The 26,215-nt window shown below is 45.4% G+C and overlaps 1 protein-coding gene and 1 long non-coding RNA gene across 3 annotated transcripts in view; one reads left to right on the top strand and one right to left on the bottom strand.

Moving 5' to 3' along the window:
• Positions 1–4,661: 4,661 nt before the first annotated feature.
• LOC101935619 (glutathione S-transferase theta-1-like) lies at positions 4,662–26,185 on the top strand. 2 transcript variants are annotated; one of them, XM_024108672.3, is made up of 6 exons: positions 4,663–4,864; positions 6,929–6,985; positions 15,966–16,053; positions 18,017–18,167; positions 24,229–24,405; positions 25,264–26,185. In XM_024108672.3, exons 1-6 carry the CDS (start codon positions 4,753–4,755, stop codon positions 25,462–25,464), a joined length of 786 nt encoding a protein of 261 aa, XP_023964440.1. In that variant the 5' UTR covers positions 4,663–4,752; the 3' UTR covers positions 25,465–26,185. The 2 variants fall into 2 exon arrangements, with proteins under 2 accessions (XP_005288627.1, XP_023964440.1); XM_005288570.5 differs by lacking the exon at positions 6,929–6,985 and having other exon boundaries at positions 4,662–4,864.
• The window catches only part of LOC135975752 (uncharacterized), a 29,393-nt gene continuing 11,637 nt past the window's right edge, over positions 8,460–26,215 (bottom strand). Inside the window, exons 2-4 of the long non-coding RNA XR_010592772.1 lie at positions 14,456–14,668; positions 12,801–12,896; positions 8,460–9,603 (exon numbers count right to left, since the gene is read on the bottom strand). This is a non-coding gene — a long non-coding RNA (uncharacterized LOC135975752). The remainder of the gene's footprint in view (positions 9,604–12,800; positions 12,897–14,455; positions 14,669–26,215) is intronic.

Genomic DNA, 26,215 nt, shown 5'->3' with positions numbered 1-26,215 from the left:
TGGCTCAAGGCACATGCTTGTGTCCATTCTGGATTCCCTCAGTTCTTTTTCCTTGCAGGGAATCTTAAACCTCAGAGACCTGGGGAAAAGGGTTGGTGACTGTGGATCTGCAGAGGTAATATATTCAGAGAAGTACAGGTTCTAGTAAGCAAGCTTTCTTCATGCCCCCAAAATGACTCTGCAGATCTCCATCACCAAGCAGTGGTAATTGACCCAGGAGATGGGCATGGGGTATATTGATCTCTAGAAATGAGCATCTTCTGAAGCTCCAACATCGTGAGAATAATGCTGAATTAAAGGTATGGACTGAGCTCTCCAGAGCAGCTTTATAAATTCCTGCCAAGGTAGGGTTGGCCACTGTCTAATCGCATAAACCCAAACACCTTCCCCGCTCCTGCCCCTTGGGGGCAGGGGGTTGGGGTGCAGGAGGGGGTGCAGGCTCTGGGATGGGGATGGGGCCAAGGGGTTTGGAGTGTCGGAGGGGGCTCCAGGCTGAGCCTGGATAGGGGTTGGAGTGCGGGAAGGGATGAGGTGTGCAGGCTCTGGGAGGGAGTTTGGATGCGGGAGGCTCAGGTCTGAGGCAGGAGGTTGGGGTGCAGGCTCCAGCCAGGCGGCGCTTATCTCAGGTGGCTCCCGGAAGCCACCAGCAAGTCTGGCTCCTAGGCTGAGGGGTGGTCAGGTGGCTCTGCGTGAAGCCCCTGCCTATAGGAACCCCCCCCCCCACAGCTCTCATTGGCTGCAGTTCCTGGCCAATGGAAGCTGTGGAGTCAGCGCTCAGGGTGAGGGCAGTGCATAGAGACCCTGGGCCGCCCCTACACCTAGAAAGCAGAGGGACATGCTGGCCGCTTCCAGGAGCTGCACAGACCCAGGGCACATAGAGAGCCTGCCTTAGCCCTGCTGCACTGCCAACTGGACTTTTAGCAGCCTAAAATCTCCCTGATTGGCTTCAGTAGTGGGAAATCAAGCCCAATTCCAGGAGACTCCTGGCCAGTCTGGGGGGGGGGGGGGGGTTGTCAACCCTATCCCAAGGATACATTATAAATACAAGTCAATGAGGTGTACTTGGATTTTCAGAAAGACTTTGACAAGGTCCATCACCAAAGGCTCTTAAGTAAAGTAGGTAGTCATGGGATAAGAGGGACAGTCCTCTCATAGATCAGTAACTGGTTCAAAGATAGGAAACAAAGGATAGGAATAAATGGCCAATTTTCACAGTGGAGAGTGGTAAGTAGCAGGATTCCCCAAGGATCTGTACTGGGACCAGTGATGTTCAACATACTCATAAATGACCTGGAGAAAGGGGTAAACGTTGAGGTGGCAAAGTTTGCAGATGATACAAAATTACTCAAGATAGTTAAGACCAAAGCTGACAGTGATGAGTTACAAAGGGATCTCACAAAACTGGGTGACTAGGTAACAAAATGGCAGATAAAATTCAATGTTGATTAATACAAAGTAATGCATATTGGAAAACAAAAATCCCAACTACCTATACAAAATTATGGGGTCTAAATTAGCTGTTACCACGCAAGAAAGAGAACTTGGAGTCATTGTGGTTGGTCCTCTGAAAACATCTGCTTAATGTGAAGTGGCAGTCAAAAAAGCTAACAGAATGTTAAGAACCATTAGGAAAGGGATAAATAATAAAACAGAAAACATCATAATGCCACTGTGTAAATCCATGGTACGCCCATACCTTGAATACTGTGTGCAGTTCTGGTTGCCCCATATGAAAAATATATATATTAGAATTGGAAAAAGTACACAGAAGGGCAACAAAAATTATTCGAGGTATGGAACAGCTTCCATATGAGGAGAGATTAAAAAGATTTGGGCTGTTCATCTTAGAAAAGAGAGGACTGGGGGAGATATGATAGAGGTCCATAAAAATCATGAATGGTGTGAAGAAAGTAAATAAGGAAATGTTATTTATCCCTTCACATAACGCAAGAACTTGGGGTCACCCAATGAAATTAATAAGCAGCAGGTTTAAAATAAGCATAAAGAAGTACTTCTTCACATAAGGCACAGTCAACCTATGGAACTCATTGCCAGGGGATACTGTGAAAGCCAAAAGGATAACTATGTTCAAAAAAAGAATTAGGGAAGTTTATGGAGGATAGGTCCAGCAAGTGCTATTAGCCAAAATGGTCCGGGACACAACTCCATGCTTTGGTTGTCCCTAAACCACTGATTGACAGAAGATGGGACTGGATGACAGGAGATGGATCACTTGATAAATTGCCCTGTTCTGTTTATTCTCTCTGAAACATCTTGCACCAGTCACTGTTAGAAGACAGGATACTAGGTTAGACTGACCATTGGTCTGACCCAGTATGGCTATTCTTATGTTCCTACCTCACAGTCTTTGCACAGTTCCAAAATTTCTGTCACCTGCTGGTCTCATTTTGCTGTGCTGCTGCTAGATGGCCAACTCCTCCTCCTGTTGTGCTAAAGAAAAAAGCTTCTTGGTAGTGCCTCCAATGAGACAAAGGGTTAACTGCCCTAAAGCAGTGGCTACCACACTTTAACTCACAAATAATTCAAACTCACAAGCAAACAAATTAAAAACAATAACTATATACTTTATGTAATGGTTTGATTAAAGAGAAATATACAATCAGTAAAAATATTAAATTATTAAACTGATTAGATATATTAATAATGCTTTTTAATTACTAAAGGTTTTGCCAGCAAGCATACTAGGTCACATGACCACACACTCCCCCAGTGTTCCTAAACAAAGTGTCTCCCCACTCGGTTCTGTCTGTCCTGCATGTCTCAGGTACCCAGGTGATGCATGTGGAGACACGTTGCAGGCCTGTAATTTGATGCTGTTAGAAATACACTTTATTATACTGGGAACTGCCAGTACAGGTCTTGATGATCCAGGTAAATGAAAGCCCTTTAATGTGCCTTAATCATGCAAGATTAAACCCTAACTACCTAACTATAATGTCACTGTTCTCGGTCCTGTGCTTAGTTCACTAGCCTGAAATGCCTTTTATGTCATTGAGCTCTCCCTCCTGAGAGCAAAGACCACAATGGCTGCTTAGCAGTGGAGCAGTCTTAGTTGCAGACAGCCATCTGGATGGAAACTTTCCGGAGCTCTGATGCCACCACTGACTCCTTGGGCAGTATGGCCTCACAAAGCTACAGATCAGTCTGGGATCTCGCCCCTAAACACCAGGGGCCTGTGACAGTGGATTTCTTAGGTCCCAAAGGCCAGTCCCAGACAACTGTAGAGGGGAAATTTATTTATCTTATGTACTTATATATCCCCTATTACTGTAGTATCTGAGTGCCTAACAATTGTTAATGATAGGTAAGTATTATTATCCCCATTTTATAGATGGGGAGCTGAGGCAAAGAGAGACTAAGGATGGGATTTACAAAGGTATTTAGGTGCCTCACTCCCACCTAACTGACCTGCTCATGGTCACACAGGAAGTCTGTGATGGAGCAGGGACTTGGACCCAGGTCTCCCAAATCCTAGCCTCTCTCCCAACCCATTGTCTCCTATTGGTTACTGAGTTTGCTGAACTACCTGGTTTGCAGTTGCTTTTGATCAATGACCTGATGCTGCTTTCCCCAAGGGGATGGAAAAGCAGCAAATAATCAAAGGGTTACAAAGACTTCAGAGATTAGAGTAGTTAGAAATAATAATGAGACTTCATTCTGAATTGGGTGAAGGTCCCTTTTCAGGGACAATATCAACGTGCTGGTTGTTGGGAGCTGGCACTATTCTAATAGGAATAGGAATTGCCACACTGGATCACACCTGTGGTCCATCTGGTCCAGTATCCTGTTCCTGGCAGTGGCTTGTACCAGATGATTCAGAGGAAAGTACAAGAGCCCCACAGTTATGGAAGAACCTTTTTTTGCCATCCCAAGCACGGCAGGCAGGAAGCTTTCGGCGGCGCGCCTGCGGGAGGTCTGCTGGTAACGCGGATTCGGCGGCATGCCTGCGGGAGATCCTCCGGTCCCGCGCCTTCGGCGTACCCGTCGCCGAATAACCGCCGAAGCCGCGGGACCGGCAGACCTCCCGCAGGCATGCCGCTGAAGACTGCCTGACTGCCGCCCTCACGGCAACCATCGGGCTGCCCCCCGCGGCTTGCCGCCCCAGGCACACACTTGGCGCGCTAGTGCCTGGAGCCGCCCCTGCATAAAGGAAAGGTCTTCCTAACTCCATGCAGTTAATTAATTATTATTATTTATTTGTATTGTGTGATCAGCCACTGTATTGTCTGATGCATTGTACCTAGATATCATGAAAAGTTGGTGCCTGCCCCCGAGACTTTCCAATCTATGATGAGAGACACATGGGATAAAACAAACAGATGGGGGATTACAAGGTAGCAGTGATCTGGTAATCAAGCAGGGGTCACAGTATGCCAGCTGCTTAACCAGTTAGTCGTTGGCCTGAAGATGAAGGTTTATTGATATTCCTTGTACTTTGCTACCCCATGTAACATAACAGTGGCTGTTCTCAGTGTTATATGTATAAATGTCTAGTCCTTTTCTGAATGAGAGGGAAAGTTACTACCCACCTACTGCAGTCCCTGCCCCTTCTACCTCCCTTAGAGGAACACGTGGCAGTCCAGGGAAAGGGCTCTCCCTATTGGTTCAAAGTTAAGCCACTGTGCCTTGGAGAGAAATTTCTGTCCGCCCTGTCTGTTGCTGCTGCCAAAGCCACATTAAGACAAGCCTCTCTCTCTCTCTTACTGCTGCTCCTTGTGCCCAGCAGGCAGGATGGGGCTGGAGCTCTACCTGGATCTGCTTTCCCAGCCCTGCCGAGCGGTCTACATCTTCGCAAAGAAGAACAACGTCCCCTTTGAGTTCAAGCATGTGGAGCTTTTCAAAGGTGAGTGAGGGGAGCTGAGCCTTTTTACCACTCTGCATCCCACCCCCCCTTGGGGGCTGAGCCTTCTTAGCACCTGTACGTGAGTAACTGAGTCAAAGTACATTTCCTGCACTTGTGGAAAGGGCGCTATATTACCCATTTCCCCAAGCCCTAAGGAACTGTGGTGCGTTTCCTTCTCCCCCCATCCCCTCCCCAGGATTTCTGTGCATTTCCCTTCCTCCTTTAAGGACTTTTCTATAGTGGGATTGTATCAAAATAGATAATCAAAATTCTGGGTTGATTATAATTTTGGTATCAGTTCTTGTATGGACATGCTTATTCTGGAATAAGAGGGTCCACTAGAGGCTCATACAAAAATAACTTTTCTGGAATATTCCAGGATAGAAATTTTGGTAAATTTCCAGGTAGAAAACCCCTCATTAATCTGCTACTAACAGACTTTACAGAAGTCAGTGAAAGAAGAGCAGTGCAAAGTATGGGAGCCTTTTCTGCTGAGAGGGAGTCTGAGTGGGATAGGGAAGTCTGGAGACAGGTGTTACAAGGCCTGGGTGCTGGAAAGCTGAGTTCAAATCTTGGGATCTTTCCTAGTGGGAAGGGAGTTAGCGTTAGAGAGGGCCAGGAGTTTGTGGAAGATGAGAAATCTGTTTGTGGGGAGGTAGTTTTTCCTGGGTGGGATGCGGCACACAGGGGAGATAGGGATTGTGATAAACTGTGTGTGGCAGTCAGTTTTGCTTGGGGGTGGGGTAGGAAGATGGGGATAAAGGAGGTTTTAGGAGAAGGGTTGGAAGTTTATGAGGAGGTTGGAATGTGAGGTTTGCAGGGACATTTGTAGACAGCATGGGCTTTACTTCAGGTGGGAAGAAAATAGGCCCTCTCTAAGGACCCCCTAGTATTTAAGGCCTTTTTCCTTTTGTCCCTCTGGTTTGTGTAATTATGACATTGGGGAGTGCAATCCTGTGTCACCCCTGTCCTGCAATTCAAGTGCATCACAATGTTTTGCTGCTGTAGCTCCCAACTGGGCTGCTCACAAGTAGCCTTCCAGCACGCAGGTAACACCCTGAATGTCTGTGTATAGCTGCAGCCTGCCAGCCACACATCAGTCACACTCTGAATTCCACCAGCCTTGGTACCATTTGCAGAGTGACCCTAATACACTCCCAGTCCCAGATTTTCTCCCCAAAATGTGTTCTGTACTGTCCACCCCCTCCTGGACAGTCAGATACATTAGGTTAATTGCTCCTCTAAAATATACAATAGTTTGCTACCCTAAATGGTGTTACGCAAACAAGTCACAACACTGGATTAGCTTTGATTAAAGAATACATTAAGTTTATTTAACTATAAAGAGGTAGATTTTACATAAGTACAAGTATAAGGCATTAAAATCAGAAATGATCACTAGCAAAATAAAGATAAAATGATTCCTAGTACTAAACTTAAACTAGGCTTGGTCCAAGGTGAAATTCTTACCACAAATTTCCAGTAACACTGCTGACCAAGTTTCAGGTCAGGATCTGCTCCCAAGTCCATAGGCTGTTTCTTTTGTCTTCTCAGGTGCAAGAGAGAGATGGATAGAGAGAAAGCCTGGGATGTTTTGCCCCTCACTTTTATAGGTCTGTCACCCTTTGAAATGCATTTTCCTGAGAGTTACCGTGGGTAAAAGTTCAGGGCTGCTGTGAGCACAGAATCTGGTGGTGAAAGAGGTTCCCTACTGTGTTTTGCTAAAATGCAGATTTGCCTTGTCTCCTTCGTGCTGTTTTAAGGACCTTGTTTATTACTTATATGTAAATTGAGTTAAACACACCTTCTTTTGTTTAAGATAGGCCTGCTTGACCAATTCTGCCATATTGGAGCTATATGGGTTTGAACTTGTGCCACTAACATAATTCAGGAAGAATTCATAACTTTACATATAAGGTTGCTACACACATTGAAAACTAATAGCTTGCTGGTCAGTAAATGATACCTCACAAGGCATATTTTGTACAAAGATCATTACACTAGTATGTAGAGTGTGAATGCAGGGGTGCATTCGGTCACAGTAATCTACCTGTCTGTTGGCAGATTCCATTCTGGGGAAGAAAATGCCAGGTGGCAATAACCCTGGACACTCACACGAAGGTAAGGGTCCTAGTTACAGACACTGCTCTTGCATTACACAAAAGAGACAGAATCCTACAAAAATGAACAGTTTCCCCTTTCTATCAGAGCTTTGGGGGCCCTGAATTGGCCCTCTTCTTCCCCCTGCCACTCCTCGCTCTCTACTTCCCCCGTTCCTCCCCAGTGTCATCTCAGCAGCTTCTCCTCTCCCTGGAATAGGGACTCACAGAGAGTTCCTGCACTGACTCCTCAGCTGACTAACAGGGCTTACAACCAGTTAACAAGCAACGCCTGTTGTTCAGCCTGACAAACCATAGGCCTCTCTCCTTTAGAAATAACAACCAAGAACCGTCCCTCGGCATCATGTTATAACAAGATAACCCCTGGATCTTCTTAAAATGGGTTGGCCTCATCTGAATGGAAGGGGGAAACACATTGAGCTTTACAGGGCTTTGGCAACATGTATAACACTGTTTGGTGCCATCTACACAGCAAGAACAATATTTTCTATAAAGTGGTCGGGGAAATATTGTCTTGTAACATCACTTTTTGCAGTGTAGACGGGCCTCTTGGGATCCAGCAACCAGATGATCACTTCGTATGGCAGGAGCCATACAGCTGGCAATCCTAGACAGCAGTCATTGTGGAAGTACAGGGTGTCTAGTTTTACCTATTCAATTAAATGGGAGCTATGAACAGGAGGCTGCTTATAACTCAGGAGATTCAATGGCACATCCATGCCAGGGATGTATGGGCAGTTTCTGCGGATACAGCAAATCGGTGTGTTTATATCCATGTGCTGCTTTGTGCAGCTAATGGGCTGATTTTCCTCAAACACCATCTCTGCTCATAGGTCTGAAAGACCTAGATATGAAAGAGCAAATATTGCTGTCCAATCAACAAGCACTTTTGTTTTCACCCAATATCAGTGGAATCCTGTTGTCCCACCAATAAGAGGAGACATACTTGCTTTCTTTTACCTGGTCATCACATTCTTCCCTCTCCAGTTTTGCTCTGTGACCAGAATCTCAGTTGTTTCCTTTTAAATTTACCCTTCCTCAATAAACTGCCACTTATCTGGAATTCATCACATTATTGATTTATTTTGTAGAATTCTTGCAGTGAAACTCAAACAACTGTAGTTCTAGTGAGCGCAAGTCAGCGGGTCCTCGCCGCTGTCAGTGCTTAATGCACAAGTAGAGCTTTTGTGTTCCCTGAAAGTGGAAAAACACTCTCACAGCCTGTAAAAAATGCTGAGGGAGGGGATAAAAGGGACTGTTTTGGAGGAGAACACAGGGGCAGAGCTCAGAGACAGCAGTATACAGCCTCTTGCTTCAGAGTAGCAGCTGTGTTAGTCTGTATCCGTAAAAAGAACAGGAGTACTTGTGGCACCTTAGAGACTAACAAATTTATTAGAGCATAAGCTTTCGTGGACTACAGCCCACTTCTTCGGATGAAGTGGGCTGTAGTCCACGAAAGCTTATGCTCTAATAAATTTGTTAGTCTCTAAGGTGCCACAAGTACTCCTGTTCTTTTTAGCCTCTTGCTGTCATCCTGCCAGCCAGTGCCCCATGATGCATGTGTAACCCTTCTGCCAGCCGAGTTGTTAGCAGCGAGGGCCGGGTTCAATACATAGGAGTCCCCTCCCAACAACGTAATGCAAAACCAGCTCGAGCCCCCACCCAGTGACCTGGGAAAATCTTACACACATCCCTGGGTGTCTCGAAGAGGCAATACTTCCCCTCTCGCAAGCACAGAGTCTTGGAGTAGCAGAAAATGTTTGATAACATGAGGTAAACGACATCAGCATTAAATTGGGAAAACACCACAACTAGAGTTCATAGACCAAACCATGAGCAAAGACCCACCCCAGCAAATTGGGCCGTGTCCTTTCCCTTTGGTTCTTGAATCCAGCAACCCAAAAATCATCCAAAGTCCAACACCCCAAAAGTCTCTTGAGTTCAACAACCCAAGAATCACCCAAAGTCCCAAAAGTCCAACAACCCAAAAGTCTCTGCCCCTGGTCAGTGCAGCCCCAGAGTTCAAAAGTTTATCTGCAGGGTTTTACCATCCCCCCAGCCTGAGTGGAAATGGGGGGGCATGAAGGGGGCACACAGGGTGCTAAGAGGTACCTTATGTGGTCCGAGGTCGACTGCCCGCCTCTCCGTGGGGTTCCGCTGCAGCCTTTCACGAGCCGTTCCACTCCACCAGCCGTCCCGTGAGCCACTCCTGCCGCCCCACGAACTGCTCTGCTCTACCAGCCACTCTGCTCCACTCTACTCCCCCAGCCATCCCCGCAAACTGCTCCGCTTTACTCGCCGTTCTGTGGGCCGCTCCAACCGTCCCCGCAAACTGCTCAGCTCCACGGCTTTGCTCCGCTCACTGTTCCATGGGCCTCTCCAACGGTCCCACAAACTGCTGCGCTCTGCCAGCCTGCTCCTCCAGCTGTTCCTGCAAACTGCTCCACCAACCGCTTAGCAATATAGCTTCAGGGTGATCTCAGCTTTTAGTAATTTAAATTCTTCTGTGATTTCAGCTTGTAGTAGGAGAGTCCCAATGCTGGTACACCATTGAACCAAAGTGAATTCAGCTTAGCAGTCTGTAACTAGATTCCTGATATAATCAAAATTAGCTCCAACCTTCAACAGTGAAGAGAAAAAAGAGTCCAATTGGTGTTTCAGGCTCACAAAGAGGGCCTACACCACAAGGTACAAATACTTGCCCCCAACCTCTTTCAAGTTATGGGGTTTTGGAATCCATGTCCCTTGTCTAGCAAGTGCTACTTAGGTGATGATGAGACCCTCTGTCATAAAACAGTTTCATTGTCCTTGATTCACATAATCAGGGTAACAACACTTTATTCCTCCTGCCCCAATAACAGAGAAACTGGGGATCCCAGAGCAGCCAAAGTGACCATTTTGGGCTGCCATGGGCTCATGCTAGGCGGGGTGGATGTGCCTATGCAAACAAGTTCAGCCCCTGAAGTTATTTTCCACACTAGCCATAATTCACCACCAGATGTCAGGGTAGAGCTCATCCTGACTGCTTATACATGGGAGAGACACAAAAGAAGGTAAACCCTGTGAAGGGATGCACAGCCTAACTGAATCCATTCCACTATTCCAGCCCCTGGAAGCTTTGCTCAGCCTGTTGAGAGAGAGAAGGATTCACTGCTAAGGCAATGGCACTATTTTAACTCCCTACTGTGGGGAGCTAAGGGAGAGGCTTCTGTGGTTTGACCAGTGTGCTTCTATTCCTGGGATGCCCAACTGACTCATCTGTATTGTGGATGCTTCTGTGGCACTGCAGGGAATGCCCTACCGTCATGTCTGGCGAGTTTAGTTGGTTAGTTACGGAGAATCTGCAGGGGAAGGACAGCCTGGGCACTGGACATTGTTGTGTAGAGATGCCCTGAATGTCTGCATGGGAGCACTATATAGGATTGTGTATTTATCAGAAGCACTCGGCTTGCTTCTGTTTAGACCCCCGCAATTGTTTAAAATGACTGTTACTCATTTACTGACTGCAGCTTCCAGCTACACCCATCTGCCAGCTTTAGGGTGACTGTATTTCCCTATGCTGAATACGGGAGACGTGGTAAAGTGACTCGTATTCAAGCTAGTTCAACGGCAATCAATGAAAACTGCAGTACAAATGTTCAAATTAACATCAAGTTGACTGAGCCCCTGTTAAAAAGAAATACTGCGTAGTTGGATTCTTTTTATTTACCTTCTTATATTTAAGGCTTTAGGGTTCACGTAGGGAGAGATGACACACACACACACTCCTGTACACCTCTCTCACACAGCGGGGTTACCAAGCAACCCAACCCTCCCTGCCCGGCACTCTCCGCCCTCCCTGCCTGGCTGGGCCCCCAGGACGGACCCGGCTCTCCTGGTACCTGGCACCACGTCTTCCTGAGGCAACACGTGTGGGGGGGGGGGTATGCAGGGACACATGTCCCCTCCCCAGATTAACTGAGGCCAGCAGCACCTTTTGGCGCTGTGTGGGAGGGAAGGAATGGGAGCTGCTTCCAGCCGCAGGGGAGGGGGCGGAAGGGATGACCTGGCCCCTGTCGTTGCAGAGCTCATCTCTTTCCCACTCCCCACACTCCCCTGTGGCTGGAAGCAGTTTGTCCCTTCCTGCCTGCAGAGTGTCACAAGCATAGGTGTGCATACGGGGTGTGCCCAGGGACACCCTAATGTCTCAAAAAAGTGGCTTTGCGTTTTAATTTAAGTAAAGTTTAGTTGTTAATTTTTAAAAAATTAAGTTTAGTTAAGTTTTAGTTTCTTTAGTTTGTTTGATGAATAAAAATAATGTCCTTTATGATTGAGTATTCGATAAATGTTCGCCTTTAAAAAAAGAAAAAAAAATTCCCTGGTGCACACCTTAATGCAATGTGCTGCACATACCTATGGTCACAAGGAAGCTAACACCTCCAGTTGCTGCTGGACACCAACATAACCCACTACTTCCTGTCCCCGGTTACAACACGGGCAGGAAGGGGTTAAGCTGTAAGGATGCGTTGTGCACCAGGGCCCAGGGAACCTGGCTGCAGGGGCTTCAGCGAACCCAGCCAGACAGGTGGCTCAGCAGGGGAGGGTGCCTACGGGACAGAGCAGCCCTGCGCTTCCTGGGGGCAGGACCCAGGAAGGGGGATGCGGATGAAGAGGGTGCTAAGCACCCGTCCAGGGGGGCTACTGTGGGGCCTGCAGTGTTGGGATGTGAACAGGCTGGAAATCGCTTCCCCCTCCCCTCCCGCCACTTCAGAGCTTAGCTGAGGCGCGGAGAGGCTTCCCCTTGGCAGCGCTGTGCGGAGCTTTGGTACATGCAGGGCTCAGCTCCTCCTGGCCAGCGCGCCGGGCCAGAGGGTCTTGGGCTTTTCCAGGGCGCTGGCCCAGCCAGAGGCAGTCAGGGAAGGAAGTAGCCTGCCAGCCAGGCTGTTGGTGAGCTGAGCACTCTGACCGGGGGCTGGTTCTCCGCACAGCGCTGGGAGCGGGACGCGCCCCACCGGGGGGGATATGGAGGAGCAGTGGGGCTAGAGGAGATGAAGAGGGAGAGGACAGGGGAGCAGGAATATGTAAAGGACCAGTGGGTGGGCAGCAGAGGCAACACATAACCAGATGCCGCCTGGTGCCTGCCCACACTCACCAGCCACCATAGCTTGCAGCCAATGCCAGCCGGAAACAGAACGGGGGATGGGGCCCTGCTGGCCAAGAGCCGGCATGCAGCAGGGACTGCGCTGATAGACCAGCAGGGTGAGTGCCCGGCCCCGCTCACTGCAGCTTTGCCCTGCCACAAGACTTGCACACCCACACCCACTGTTGGCCACTGGACCACTCCATTCACTGCTGGTGGGTGGGTGGCTGGCGAGCAGGGATCTGCTCAGCAGAAGGACCTGCCAGTACTGATGGCGGGAGACAGAAAATATGGGACAATTTGCCCGTTTTTAAGAAAAAGTAAGGATACCTGCAGGAGGGCTTAAATATGGGACTATCCCTTTAAAAACAGGACATCTGATCACCCTAGTCACCTTTGAAACTAAAAAGAAGTGGAGTTCTCAGAAATGTGAGTCCTGGGCGAATGGCTGGCCATGACAAAAGGATTGATTTTTCTCTTTTTTTTATAATGTATTACCCACTTTGCTCTTTTTCCTTTGTCCAATAAACTTCCTTTCCCCTAAGGCCTTATACCTAGGAGTCCTTATTGTTAGTATCCTAACCCTTTTCTTGATTCCATGAACAACTGTGTGTACTACCTATTGAAATTGCTCTCTGAGGCAGGGCATAACCCCAAGAGAGCTGGAGGTGCGGCTTTGAAATCATTCATTACTTACAGCAGATCCGGTTCTCATTCAAAAGATGACTCCACAAGTCAGGTCAACACCAGGTAACCTGTGAACAGGCTTCTCACTTATAGTGGCCAGCACAGCCTAGTAGAATAGGAGCAACAGTGTCATCTCTGCTAAACTGCAAATATAAAGATCAGTCATAATAATTATCATAATAAATAAATAAATAAACCATTAATCCCATTGAAGCAATGTGAAACCAGCGTTGGCATTAAGGCTTTTCTTTGCAAACCTGAATGGTTCACTGCACAGCCCTGTGACAGAAATCTCAGCAAGGCTGTATTGAATATGTAAAGCCATCATGAAACAAAAAAATTAGATGTAATTTCTCATTTGTGACAATGGCAGCATGAGAGCTTCCTGTAAGAGACTCTGAACCAGTCTCCAAACTGCTTTAATAATTTAATAGTTCCATCAAGGACACTAATTTTGAGTTCTTAATAGGGCTGTTAATTATTAAAGCAGCTTGGAAGCTGGTTCAGAGTATTACACATGGAGCTCTTCTGCTGCCACTGTGATAAAGGACATCATCACTTTGTTATTGGCTGCCTCTAACAATAGGCTCAGACACCAGTGCACTTGCTTTGAAAGGTGTTTCTTGTGAACTTTTAGACTGCTGGGAAACATGAATGCTGTTTCCCTTTAACCTAACACGATGAAGCTACTGTCCAAGATGCACATGCTGATTCCCACATGCAGAATCCCCACATTCTGGAATCGTTTGTCTCACTAACGTTATGGACAACAACTAAATCCTCATGGAGACAACTCCCTACAGCCTGCTCTGTCTGCTACAGAATCAAAAAACCAAGCCTTACTCTGCAGAGAGCTCAGTCTGTCAACAGAACTCAAAATATTGAGATAATGAGCCTTGCCCCTGTACTTTGCCTCAGGGCTGTTCTTTTCTTTGGAAATTTGTTTGAGCCTTTCAGTTAACAGATTTGTTTAACGTTAGTGACTATTTGGGGTGGTGAGAGATGCTAGAAATCCCCCTTCTGCACAGGATAGCTACAAGCAGCTGCAATGCAGGTCTCAACACACAGCCTTACTACCGTGTCTCAACCCTGTTCTGCTGGTCTTCACTTTCCTTGGCTGATTCCAGTATTGCTGACCTCAAGTGCCATGAGTCAGACCCCACAAAAATCATGCTTTTTTTTTTAAAGGTGATATTGTGGTTTTTTTGGTCTGACTTTTGATTTTTTTTAACTCCTCCTCCCCATCCCCTTTGTGTCTGTGAGGTGGTGGTGGTGGGGCTATCCATAAGTTACATAAGGGGGTGGGTGGGTGGTTAATTTTGTGTGTTTGTTTCAGTGTTATTACGTGTTACAAGAGGTGGGTGGGGCTCGAAAATAATCAAAAAATGTATTATATAATTTATGGACAGCCCGTGTGTGTGCGTGCCTGTGCCTGTGTCTGTGCGTGCCTGTCTGTGTATGACAACTAGTGTTGACTATTTCCCAGATTTATTGGGTGAGGTGATGATTTTGGCCTCTGCAGCAGGAACTCTTACCCCACATCTGCCCAACTCCTGCCCAGCAATTAATTCTGCTCCTGCCCCAACCTCCAGATCGGTCCTGCCCCCTGGAGCCCATCAGTTCAGCCCATGCCCCCAATCAGCCCAGCCCCCGCCCCAGCCTCACCTCTGCTCCTTCTACGGTTCTGCACCCCCACTCCCAGGCCTGGGGGCTGCAGTGGGGTTTGCTCTCCCCTTCCAGGCTGGGGGCAGCTCCATGGGCTCTTCGCCCCCCGCTCAGGGCCAGTGTTGAAGTGAGGGAAGCGGGAGGAGGCAGCAGAGCTGCCCTGAAGGCTGGGCTCTTTCCGCCCTCCCCTCCTGTGAGAATGGCTTTGGGTCGCTGTGGAGAGAGAAAGTGAGCGCTAACTCTTCCTGTAGCAGCTCTGATTGGTCACTCAGCCCAAGGAGGTGGGCAGGTAGGGAAGACAGCCAATCAGAGGGCTATTTCCCTCAGGCCAGGCAAGGTTTAAATTCACCAGAAGGTGGGAAATTTTCCCCTCATGCCCATTGGGCTCCAGCTCAGCACCAGTCCTGTCCCATGTGGTAACACTGCGGGCTGGTTCGGTCCTTAGCTGTGCTCTTAACCCTGCCAGCAAGAGGCCTGCGGTGGAGAGCACAGGTTCAGCCATGCCCCTTGAGAGGCTCAGCAGGAACATTGTGCCTAGCGACACCCCCACAGGGAGGCCTGACTGAGCTAGACAACGACATAGGGGCTTGGGGGTTAATCCCCACTTGCTACCTGCACCAGCAATACTGCAGTCAAGTGCCACCGAACCTTGTAAGGATAAGTCACCCCTCTTACAGCCACCTCAGGGGTGTGACTCCCACTGTTTGAGTCACAGGGGTTCTTTTACAAACTCTTGGGGACACCATGATTGAGACCATGCAAAATCACAATTATTAACCCTGGATTACACTTTATCACACCACTGATGGACACACACACACGCGCACACACACACCCCTCTGTGTTGTTTATCACGGACAGGAAATTCCCCACATTCCATTGTCTCATTATGTATCCTATTTTTCTTTCTTATCCAGTTTGCACATGTTTTCCAAGGTTCTTGGACATCTATACCAAAATATTTATAGAAAACTGCAACAATTATAGTTACCGATTAATTTTAGCAAACCTCAACTACACGTTATCTTGTCCTTGATGATTTTCACATGTACCAAGAAGAAAAGCCTAATCACAGTTTAATACATTTCTAGTGCAAAGCATGATAGGAGGGTATTTCATTTAGCTTAAATAGAGGGCCTTTAAAAATACATAATATTTGCTACATAATATAAACTATATAATACTAATAACTAACACTGACAGGAGTCAAATGACTGAATCCTCATGCAACATTCTGAACTGCTCCATGCCATTGGCAGACCTGAGCAGCTTGCAAAGTTCACACATAGCTTATATTTTAGCTCTTTAATTTATGCCCCTTTTTAATATGAAACAGACACATGTAGGAAAACTCTAACAGAACACCATGAAGTGAAGGTAGAATGTTCGTATGGGTTTGATTGATCCTCATTCATGCATGGTCTAGTTACGTATGAGCTAGGTGCTTGCTTCAGTTTTCACAGGTTTAGATACTTCTGATCATGGACGATCACATTTTAATTGTTTTTAGGGCAACACTATAGAGAAGAGTTTGGCAAAGTGAACATCCTAAAGAAAGTGCCAGCACTTAAGGATGGAGTCTTCACCTTAGCAGAGAGGTAAGAATTCAATCCCCAAATTCCATTACTCACCATACTTATGAGGGGATAAGGTGATTAAATTCAGGGGTTGGGAAGTATAATTCCCTATGGCTGACAAAAAAAAATGCAGAATTTGCCATATACATTTATGGATTAGATAGATCAATGATCTGCTTTGGTATCTCAGCTCCTATGTTCCCGCAAAGAAAGGAGATGGTAGGGACTTGACTCACATGCAGTGTTATCATTTAGATGTTTAAAGCTGGAAATGGGCAATGGGATGGATCACTTGATGATTACCTGTTCTGTTCATTCCCTCCGAAGCACCTGGCATTGGCCACTTTGGGATGACAGTATACTGGGCTAGATGGACATTTGGTCTAACCCAGTATGGCCGTTCTTATGTTCTTAAATCTATGCACATATTTCGAACATATGATATGATTCAGACTTGGAGCTGATACTCAGAAGGGTCCTCTTTGGTTAGGTGTATTTGAAATTGTGGAGTAGTCATTCTAGATTAATTGATCCTTGTTATTCATGGGGAACCAAGGATTTTCTAGTATGGGCTGGAGCAGGACAATACAGTGTTTGTCTCATGTGCCTCTCTGCTGGCTCTGAAGGGGTTAATTTAATTGACACTCATGCTTGGGCCATGGGTATCCACTGAAAATGTTGTGCAATGACCTTTTTACATTTGAAACCTCTTTACAATGAAAGGGACACTGCCAAGATAAAAATCATACACAAAGATTTAAAATTCTTACCTTTTAACATCTCAGGTTATTGTAATAAAAAATCTCATTTACTTTGTTTGCTTTTCTGCATTTGTTAGCTTCCATGATGAAAACATACTATTGTTATTATGTATTATTTGTGTGACCATAGCACCTAGGGCCTTAGGCATGGGTTTTGCCATCTAGTTCTCATGTGCATGCACTACACAACAAAGTCTTGGGTTATGAACACTGCAGAGGAATGCTTAAAGCTAAACAAACAAACAAAAACTTTTACTGTGAAATACAAAATCATGGCAACATTTCTGTTTATGTTAGTCACTCAGATACTACAGTGACAAAGGCCATATAAGCACCAGACAGATAAAACCTTGTTTTTATTTACAAAATGACCTGTCTGCATCCTTTGAAGAGCCCTAGCTCAGCAGGCTAACACTGTCATAATGCTAAAATAGTTCAGTGATATCTGTATCAGAATGGCATGGGCTGCTTGTATTTTCTTTCTTTACTTTTGTCAGTATAGGTTTTTCTATGGCACTCACTCCCCACCACAATAGCTGAGCATACCCCATTGCAAATTACCAAGATTTTTAACCAGCTGATTTCTCCTGCCTGCTAGAGATGACACAAACACTGGACTGCAAGCTGCAACAAACACCAAGGGCCTGATCCTGCAAGCTCTCTGTGCAAGGAATTCCCTTGACCTCACTAGGAGCTCTGGGTGGGGAGACCTTGCAGGACAGGGCCTTTATGAAGATGATTGGAGGAGGGTGCCACTTAAAGAGAGTTTATTTTGGTACACAAACCCCTTGAAAATCTGCATTGATGAGAGAGGCATCAGAAGAGTTACAGCTGCTAATGGGTTTTTAGCAAACTATTGTCTACAGATTATTATTAGTGTTAGTAGTAGTAATAGTAGTGTTACTGGACCTCCTAGGTGCTAGTCATAGACCAGGACTCCATTGTGCTAGGCACTGTACAAACACTGGTTTCATCTTGAGGCTTAATTTTCCTACAGGTTAAAGTTCTGAAAGGAGCCTAGAACAGTTAGGTGCCCAGCCCAGCTTTGATTGACTTTCAGTGGGAATTGAGTGGCTACCTCCATTAAGCTCCTTTGAAAATCCCAGCCCCAACACTTTTTAGTGGAAGCAACATTAGGCAAGAGGGAGGAGAGATTGATGCAGCTCAATATATTCTTTCACCTTATCTGCCCCACGGTTTGTCTCCCATTAATTTCTGGACAGCACTGCAATTCTTCTGTATCTGAGCCGGAAGTACAACACCCCTGATCACTGGTATCCGTCCGACACACAGAAACGGGCCCGGGTAGATGAATACCTGTCATGGCATCATACCAACATCCGGGGTAATGCTGGCAAGGCCTTGTGGATCAAGGTAAGAAGATTAAATGCTAAAAGCTCAGAATACTAGTATTTCCTCACTGGACATGGGACATTTAAACAGCTCCTAGACAAAGCAAGTTTGTCTCCCCAAAATAGCACACTTGGCCCCATACCCAGCTGAGAAGAAACCTCACATAGGCAATTGTTGCCTTAATATTTGGATGTGGGAAGGAAGGCTTTGGTAATAACTTTCCCTTAAAAATATCAGTCTAACACAGAAGGTCTGAACCTCGCCAGGGAAGCACAGATCTTCAGAAAGTGAAGCTGCTTCAGTACAGGCTGTACAAGCCCACCCAGACCTGGTACCCTAGGTGATTATTCAGGCGGCTAGTCCCTGCTGAAGCCTGTGCTGCTGCCCCTTCACTGTTAGATTAAAGCTAGCTCAGGTATGTCTACACAAATCGCATCACACCCTTTGGTTTTAGTATAGACATAGCCAAAGAGAGAGCTTGGAGAGGTGAATAGGACCTGGGTTCCTTTTGCTTCCCTTGTGCATGCTCTTCTATACAAAGCTGAAAGGCTTGTATTCTTTAATCACAGCTCCCCTGCAGACCCACCAATTATGAAATCTGTAGGGGACTGTCTGCTTCCAGCACACACAGATGCTACTCCAAAATGGGAACAAGAATAGAAATAATGGGGAGAGTTGCCAGTAAACATGTAATAACTTCATCTTGCTTGTTGTAACTTTGCCCTTGTCAGTAATTGACTAAACACCTTGGGGCTTGTTTCCCTTCCTGTTCTGTTGACATTAGAGTACAGTTGGCTAAACTCCACAAAGAAGAAACACAAATATGAGTCACATATGCAACATACAATTGCTTCCAATCTCTGCAACCTGCTCTCACAAGGCTTCAAAGAAAATTAAAAGTGGAAGTTAAATCCTATTGAGGAAAATAGAAAGGAGCATAAACTCTGGCAAGTGAAGTGTAAAAATATAATTAGGAAGGCCAAAAAAAAAAAAATGTGAAGAACAGCTAGCCAAAGACTCAAAAAGTAATAGCAAAAACATTTTAAGTACATCAGAAGCAGGAAGCCTGCTACACAACCAGTGGGGCCCCTGGACAATCGAGATGCTAAAGGAGCACTCAAGGATGATAAGGCCATTGCAAAGAAACTAAATGAATTCTTTGCATCGGTCTTCCCGGCTGAGGATATGAGGGAGATTCCCAAACCTGAGCCATTCTTTTTAGGTGACAAGTCAGAGGAACTGTGCCATATTGAAGTGTCATTAAAGGAGGTTTTGGAACAAATTGATAAATTAACCAGTAATAAGTCACCAGGACCAGCTGGTATTCACCCAAGAGTTCTGAAGGAACTCTAATGTGAAATTGCAGAACTACTAACTGTGGTTTGTAACCTATCATTTAAATCAGCTTCTGTACCAAATGACTGGAGGATGGCTAATGTGACATCAATTTTTAAAAAGGGCTCCAGAGTTGATGCTGGCAATTACAGGCCGGTAAGCCTGACTTCAGGACCAGGCAAACTGGTTGAAACTATAGTAAAGAACAGAATTGTCAGATACATAGTTGAACATAATTCGCTAGGGAAGAGTCAACGTGGTTTTTTTTCAGAGTAGCAGCCGTGTTAGTCTGTATCCGCAAAAAGAACAGGAGTACTTGTGGCACCTTAGAGACTAACAAATGTATTAGAGCATAAGCTTTCGTGGGCTACAGCCCACTTCTTCGGATTCATATAGAGTGGAACATATATTGAGGAGATATATACACACACATACAGAGAGCATGAACAGGTGGGAGTTGTCTTATCAAATCTGTCTTATCAACATGTTTTTTGTAAGTCATGCCTCACCAATCTACTAGAATTCTTTCAGGGGGTCAACAAGCATGTGAACAAGGGGGATACAATGGATATAGTGTACTTAGATTTTCAGAAAGCCTTTGACAAGGTCCCTCACCAAAGTCTCTTAAGCAAAGTAAGCTGTCATGGGATAAGAGGGAAGGTCCTCTCATGGATCGGTAGCTGGTTAAAAGATAGGAAACAAAGGGTAGGAATAAATGGTCAGGTTTCAGAATGGAGAGAGGAAAATAGTGGTGTCCCCCAGGGGTCTGTACTGGGGGCCAGTCCTATTCAACATATTCATAAATTATCTGGAAAAAGGCATAAACAGCGAGGTGGCAACATTTGCAGATGATACAAAACTACTCAAGATAGTTAAGTCCAAAGCAGATTTCAAAGAGCTACAAAGGGATCTCACAAAACTGGGTGACTGGGCAACAAAATGGCAGATGAAATTCAATGTTGATAAATGCAAAGTAATGCACATTGGAAAACATAATCCAACTATACACATAAAATATAAATTAGCTGTTACCACTCAAGAAAGAGATCTTGGAGTCATCTCTGAAAACATCCACTCCATGTACAGTGGCAGTCAAAAAAGCTAACAGAATGTTGGGCATCATTAAGGAAGGGATAGATAATAAGATAGAAAATATTATATGACCTCTATATAAATCCATGGTACCCCCACATTTTGAATACTGTGTACAGATGTGGTCGCCCCATCTCAAAAAAGATATATTGGAACTGGAAAAGGTTCAGAAAAGGGCAACAAAATTGATTAGGGGGTATGGAACAGCTTCCGTTTTAGGAGCGATTAATAAGATTGGGACTTGTCATCTTGGAAAAGAGATGATTAAGGGGGGATATGATAGAGGTCTATAAAATCATGTCTGGTGTGGAAAGAATAAATAAGGAAGTGTTATTTACTCCTTCTCATAACACAAGAATTAGAGGTCACCAAATGAAATTAATAGGCAGTGGTTTAAAACAAACAAAAAGACATATTTCTTCACACAATGCACAGTCAACCTGTGGAACTCTTTGCCAGAGGATGTTGTGAAGGCCAAGACTATAACAGGCTTCAAAAAAGAACTAGATACATTCATGGAGGATAGATCCATCAGTGGCTATTAGCCAGGAAGGGCAGGGATGGTGTCCCTAGCCTCTGTTTGCCAGAGACTGGGAATGGGCAATGGGATGGATCATTCAATGATTCCCTGTTCTGTTCATTCCCTCTGGGGCACCTGGCATTGGCCACAGTTGGAAGACAGGATACTGGGCTAGATGGACCTTTGGTCTGACCCAGTATGGCCATTCTTATGTGTTTATGTTCTAATCCAACTTAATCTCACTGCTGATTAGATAACCCTGGTCCAGGAAATATCCGCTGGATCACTGGAGGTAGGGAAGGATATAAAACCACTCTGTAGCACAGGGCACTAACTAGGATATGGGAGAAGTCATACTGTCCCTAGAATGGGAAAAGGAGGAAGATGTTGTCCCAAGCCACTACACAGAAATGCTATGATTCACCATTGGAACATCTGACCTATGAATGTAAGGGATTATGTATACCAGAAGTCTTTAAATCAAGACTGGATGTCTTTCTAAAAGATATGCTATAGCTCAAACAGAAGTTATGGGTTTGATGGAGAAATTACAGGATGAGGTTTACTGGCCTGTGATATGCAAGAGAACTGACTAGATGATCTTAATGGTTCCTTCTGGCCTGAAAGCTCTATGGCACATCCAGTTCTGAATAAACTATGCTGAACAGGGGCTGAGCTCCAGCATTGCTGCTGAACCAAGTAATAAAACTTCTTCCTGATTCACTTGATGATCCCTGGAAAATAAATGCAGGATTTGTATCTTTTTTATTAATAATATCAAATTAAAACCATATGACTGTTGTGTCCCTTGCCATGGAGAAGAGCCAGGCCTTGGGTGTAGTAAACACAGAGGGGATTCTTTATTCAGGATGCTGGACTTACAAAGACCTTGTAGCAAAGTTCAATTCTAACTGGGAATGTAAGTAATCATTAGAACAGGATACCAAGGAATGTGTACATTCTCCATCAGTTGGAGTCTTTCAATCAAGACTGGATGTCTTTCCAAAACAAAAATGCTGTAGTTCAGCCACAAGTTATCTTTATGCAGGAATCACTGGGTGAAGTTCTATGGCAAAGGTAACACTAGATGATCATAATGGTCCCTTCTGGCCTTGAAATCTATGAATATATAGCCCACATGCTAAGGAATACTGCTTGTGTTTCATATTGTTGCCACATAGAATCTGTTTAAATCCTGGCCTGGATTAAGCAATCATGGAATGAATTGCTGTGTATGTTAATGATTAGGAGACATTTGCTCCCAGTTTTACCTGTGATCAGAGCTCTGCTTTCCTGTCACAGTGCCTGGTATGTGGCTACAACAGAAAGAGTCAATCTCAGGTCAGACTGTCAGAAAACAGGGCCAATACCCCAAACTGGTGGTATATTCTATAATTAGATTTCACCAAACCAGTAACAAATGTGCACTCCTGGACTACTGAATTAGTCTAACCATGGAACCATGAACAGTCCCCTTAAGCTCTCCAGCCCCTTTTTACCACCCAGATAAACTGGACTTTATGATGAAAGTTTATTAAAACCAGAAATCACCAAAGCCAATTTCTCTAGTAAACTAACCTAATATTTATTAGCTAAGAAAAAGAAATGATCGTTACTGAGAGGTTAAAGCAGGTAAAATACATAACAGGTGAATCAAAGTTTGTAAGTCCAAAGTGATAGCAGAGATGGTGTATTTGCTTAGTTCTCCATAATCTCTTAGGGCTGCCCAAAATGGCTTTAGGGACCTCTGTCTTGTATTTGGAATGCCCCCTAACAGCATCCAAATAGATCAGAGATGCAGAATCATTCCCAGGTTCCCTTTTTATAGCTGAAAAGTCTGGCAAGCGTTTACATCACTGCAGGGGCTCTTGTTTTGTTGATTAAATGCAGACCAAGTTTGTAGATCTTCCATTGTCTTACATAATGACCCATACTTTGAAGTTAACAACCTTCTCATTTAAAGTTTAAGCCTTCAACCCCAGTTGATGGGCCATTCAATTACAGAGACATCCTAATACATTTAGTTATAGGCATCCAGACAATTTCATTAGTTTTCATGAACAATGTGACATCAAGCCAACTCTTATCCTAACACATCTTTGATCTAAGGCAGGGGTTCTCAAACTTCATTGCACCACGACCCCCTTCTGACAACAAAAATTACTACATGACCCCTAGTGGGGGGTGGGGGGACCCCAAGCCCCACTGCCCTAGGTGTGAGGGGCCAAAGCCCAAGCTCAGGGGCTGCAACCCCAGGCTGGGGGCCTGTAACCTGAGCCCCATCAGCCAGAGCTGAAGCCCTCAGGCTTGAACCCCGGGCAGTTCGGCTCTGGTGACCCCATTAAAATGGTTCTCCCCATTTGAGAACTGCTGGGCTAAGGTTAATTAAGTACAAAGATAGCAATCACAGGAAACAGGTGAAGACAATAACATAATTTCACTAGCTTTCATGCATCTAAAGCAAATGTAATTACCAGGTACAGGTAATGTGATAACATCCGTTTTTGTTCTTTTTTGTTCTTCTGGCTAGCTGTCAGCGCCACAGTCCCAAAATAAACAAGAGGCTTAATCAGAAGCCATAGCAGGAGGTAGCTATGAAGCTGTGTGGTGTTTGGACACGGTTGCTTTGACTGTGAGCATTTTGGAGGGTAAAGGATCATCTTTTTATGAAAGCTGAGATCTTGCCACATGTGAATATAGCATCACTTCAAACTGATCCTAGAGTGTACGACATGATGATCAGTAAACTTAGGGTGTGTCTTCACTACCCGCCGTATCGGCAGGTAGCAATCGATTTATCCGGGATCGATATATCGCGTCTCGTTAAGACGCGATATATCGATCCCCGAATGCGCTCACCGTCGACTCCGGAACTCCACCAGAGTGAGCGGCGGTAGCACAGTCAACGGGGGAGCCGCAGCCATCGATCCCGTGCCGTCTGGACCCCAGGTAATTCGATCCAAGATACTTCGACTTCAGCTATAGCGTAGCTGAAGTTGCGTATCTTGGATCGATTCCCCCCCCCCCCCCCCCGCAGTGTAGACCAGCCCTTAGTGGATCCCATTTGCAAAGGCAAAGGAACTCCAGTGCAAGTACATCTACGGAGGCTAAGTCTATTCCCTTCTCCCCACATAGGTGCTCATTCCCCTCTTTACAGGCCAGACTCTGCCTCCAGAGAAGCTGCAGGAGGTTATGGATGAGCTGGCTATTTCTCTGAAGCAGTTTGAGGAGAAATTCCTTCAGGACAAGCCGTTCATCGTGGGCAGTGAGATCTCCCTGGCAGACCTAATGGCTATTGTGGAGCTCATGCAGGTGAGTAGTGGATTGTAATCATGAAGACTCAGCACAAGGAAAAGCTGGTATTGTCTAACTACCTGGGAATGAGCAGCATGTGGTACTATTTTCCCTAGAGCCGGGATGCAGATCTAATTCAGCAGAGGGAGAGATTCCCATATTAGAATATTCTCCTCCAGACCTACCTATTCTTCCCCACACCAGACCCACAAGATCCCAACTTGAAACTTCTCCAGTAGCAAAGCTGTGGGGAGCTTTTTTTTTAAATCAAATTAAGTGGATCATACTTAGATTGGTTGCTCGGTCCTAGGCCATCAGAGCCGGGATCCTGCAGAGCAAGAGCATTTCCCGCTCCTAATTCCATGTCCCGGTGGCTAACAAATAGCAGTGCTGCATCTCGGCAGTGAAGCATTTCGGAGGGTGGGACAGGCAGAAAGTAGCGGGGAAGCGCCAACTAAAACCTCAGCTTAAGTTACAACGGTGGTGGTGGTCTCATAGGTTGCTATCTGGTTTAGCATTCCTCACTACTGTACAAATAGCAAGTGGGCAATATCAGCAGCCACCAATGGAATCTCTAGCCCCATCTCTTTAATACTGTAGCTGAGCATTACTCAAAATAAGTGCTAGCCACATCGTGTGTCATCATCAAGTAAAAGTGGCCACTTTTGTCAGGAGTGGATTTGGGACTATTAAAATGCACGAAGAAATACAGTCCAGTTGGTTTTTTTTTTTCCAGGTGCATAGGTAGACTAGGAGATCTCCCAACCTTTCTGATGCTCTTCCATGAGTTCTCACACACACACACGCGCGTGCTTACGGTGACTTCCCTTGTGGAAGCTTCAGCATGTCTCACTGCAGTTGTGTCTCTCTATGCAGCCCATTGGAGTAGGTTGTGCCATCTTTGAAGACAGACCCAAGCTATCAGAATGGCGCAACCGGGTGGAGGAAGCTGTGGGGAAGGAGCTCTTCCAGGAAGCACACGAGATTATTCTGAATATCAAGGAACTCAGCAACATCCAAATTGACCCACAGCTGAAAGAGCATCTGGCGCCTGTGCTAAGGAAAATGATGAAATGAGTTAATGTTCTGTTACCATTTGATCTGCATCTTTCCACCATCTTGCTCCCCCAACCCCCTCTCCAGAACCATGAGTAAGTGCCCTTCATAAGGAGGAAAGAATACTGCAGTACTTTCCATGTGGAAAATGCAGCCCTCCCTTAGTCCATTGTAGTCCATTGTCCTCAGGGACAGAAACTGGGGAAATCTTAGAATCTGACGCTGTAAATTCACAGGAAGCATCTGAGAACAAATAAACGGGCAGCAAATCTTCTGGGGGCACGGGCTTCGTGACTTTTTTGTTGTCATATTTACTTTTAGGTGATCTGTAGCAATAACACATAAACCTTCTGGAACTGCAGCAAAATTAAGGAGGCAGTGATGAGAAAACTATACAAAGACTTTGGATTCTGCTGAAAACACCCAATTGTGAAAGAATCCTAAATGGGTGGAATCTGTATTTCAATATGCTTATAGTTATGATTTCCTGTTGTCCTCGAACCTTATCCTGAAGTCCTTGCTCAGGCAAAACTTTCTCCCCATTGCCAATGACAATATCATGATTAAAAACTTCAATATTTTACACCCTCTTTCCTTTTAAGTATTTACTAGCTCAGCTATATAGATTGTTGTTGCTGAAGTTTTCTACAATGTCATTATGGTTGTAATAGCGCTACTGAACTAGGTTTTAAGTTCTAAGCTACCTTGGAAGCATTTTTATAAATTTAACCTATAAACTGTGTGTATGGAGTGATGTGGTAATTCCTTCCCA

Source organism: Chrysemys picta, chromosome 15 (genome assembly GCF_011386835.1).
Source record: "Chrysemys picta bellii isolate R12L10 chromosome 15, ASM1138683v2, whole genome shotgun sequence".
Lineage (NCBI taxonomy): Eukaryota > Metazoa > Chordata > Testudines > Emydidae > Chrysemys > Chrysemys picta.
This window is presented reverse-complemented; position numbering and strand designations above follow the sequence as displayed.

Excerpts from the sequence above, each read along its gene's own strand:
- LOC101935619 (XM_024108672.3), top strand. The coding sequence starts at position 4,753 with ATGGGGCTGGAGCTCTACCTGGATCTGCTTTCCCAGCCCTGCCGAGCG. Across the intron at positions 6,986-15,965 it reads CCCTGGACACTCACACGAAG|GGCAACACTATAGAGAAGAG; the intron begins GTAAGGGTCCTA and ends AATTGTTTTTAG. Across the intron at positions 18,168-24,228 it reads GCAAGGCCTTGTGGATCAAG|GTGCTCATTCCCCTCTTTAC; the intron begins GTAAGAAGATTA and ends CTCCCCACATAG.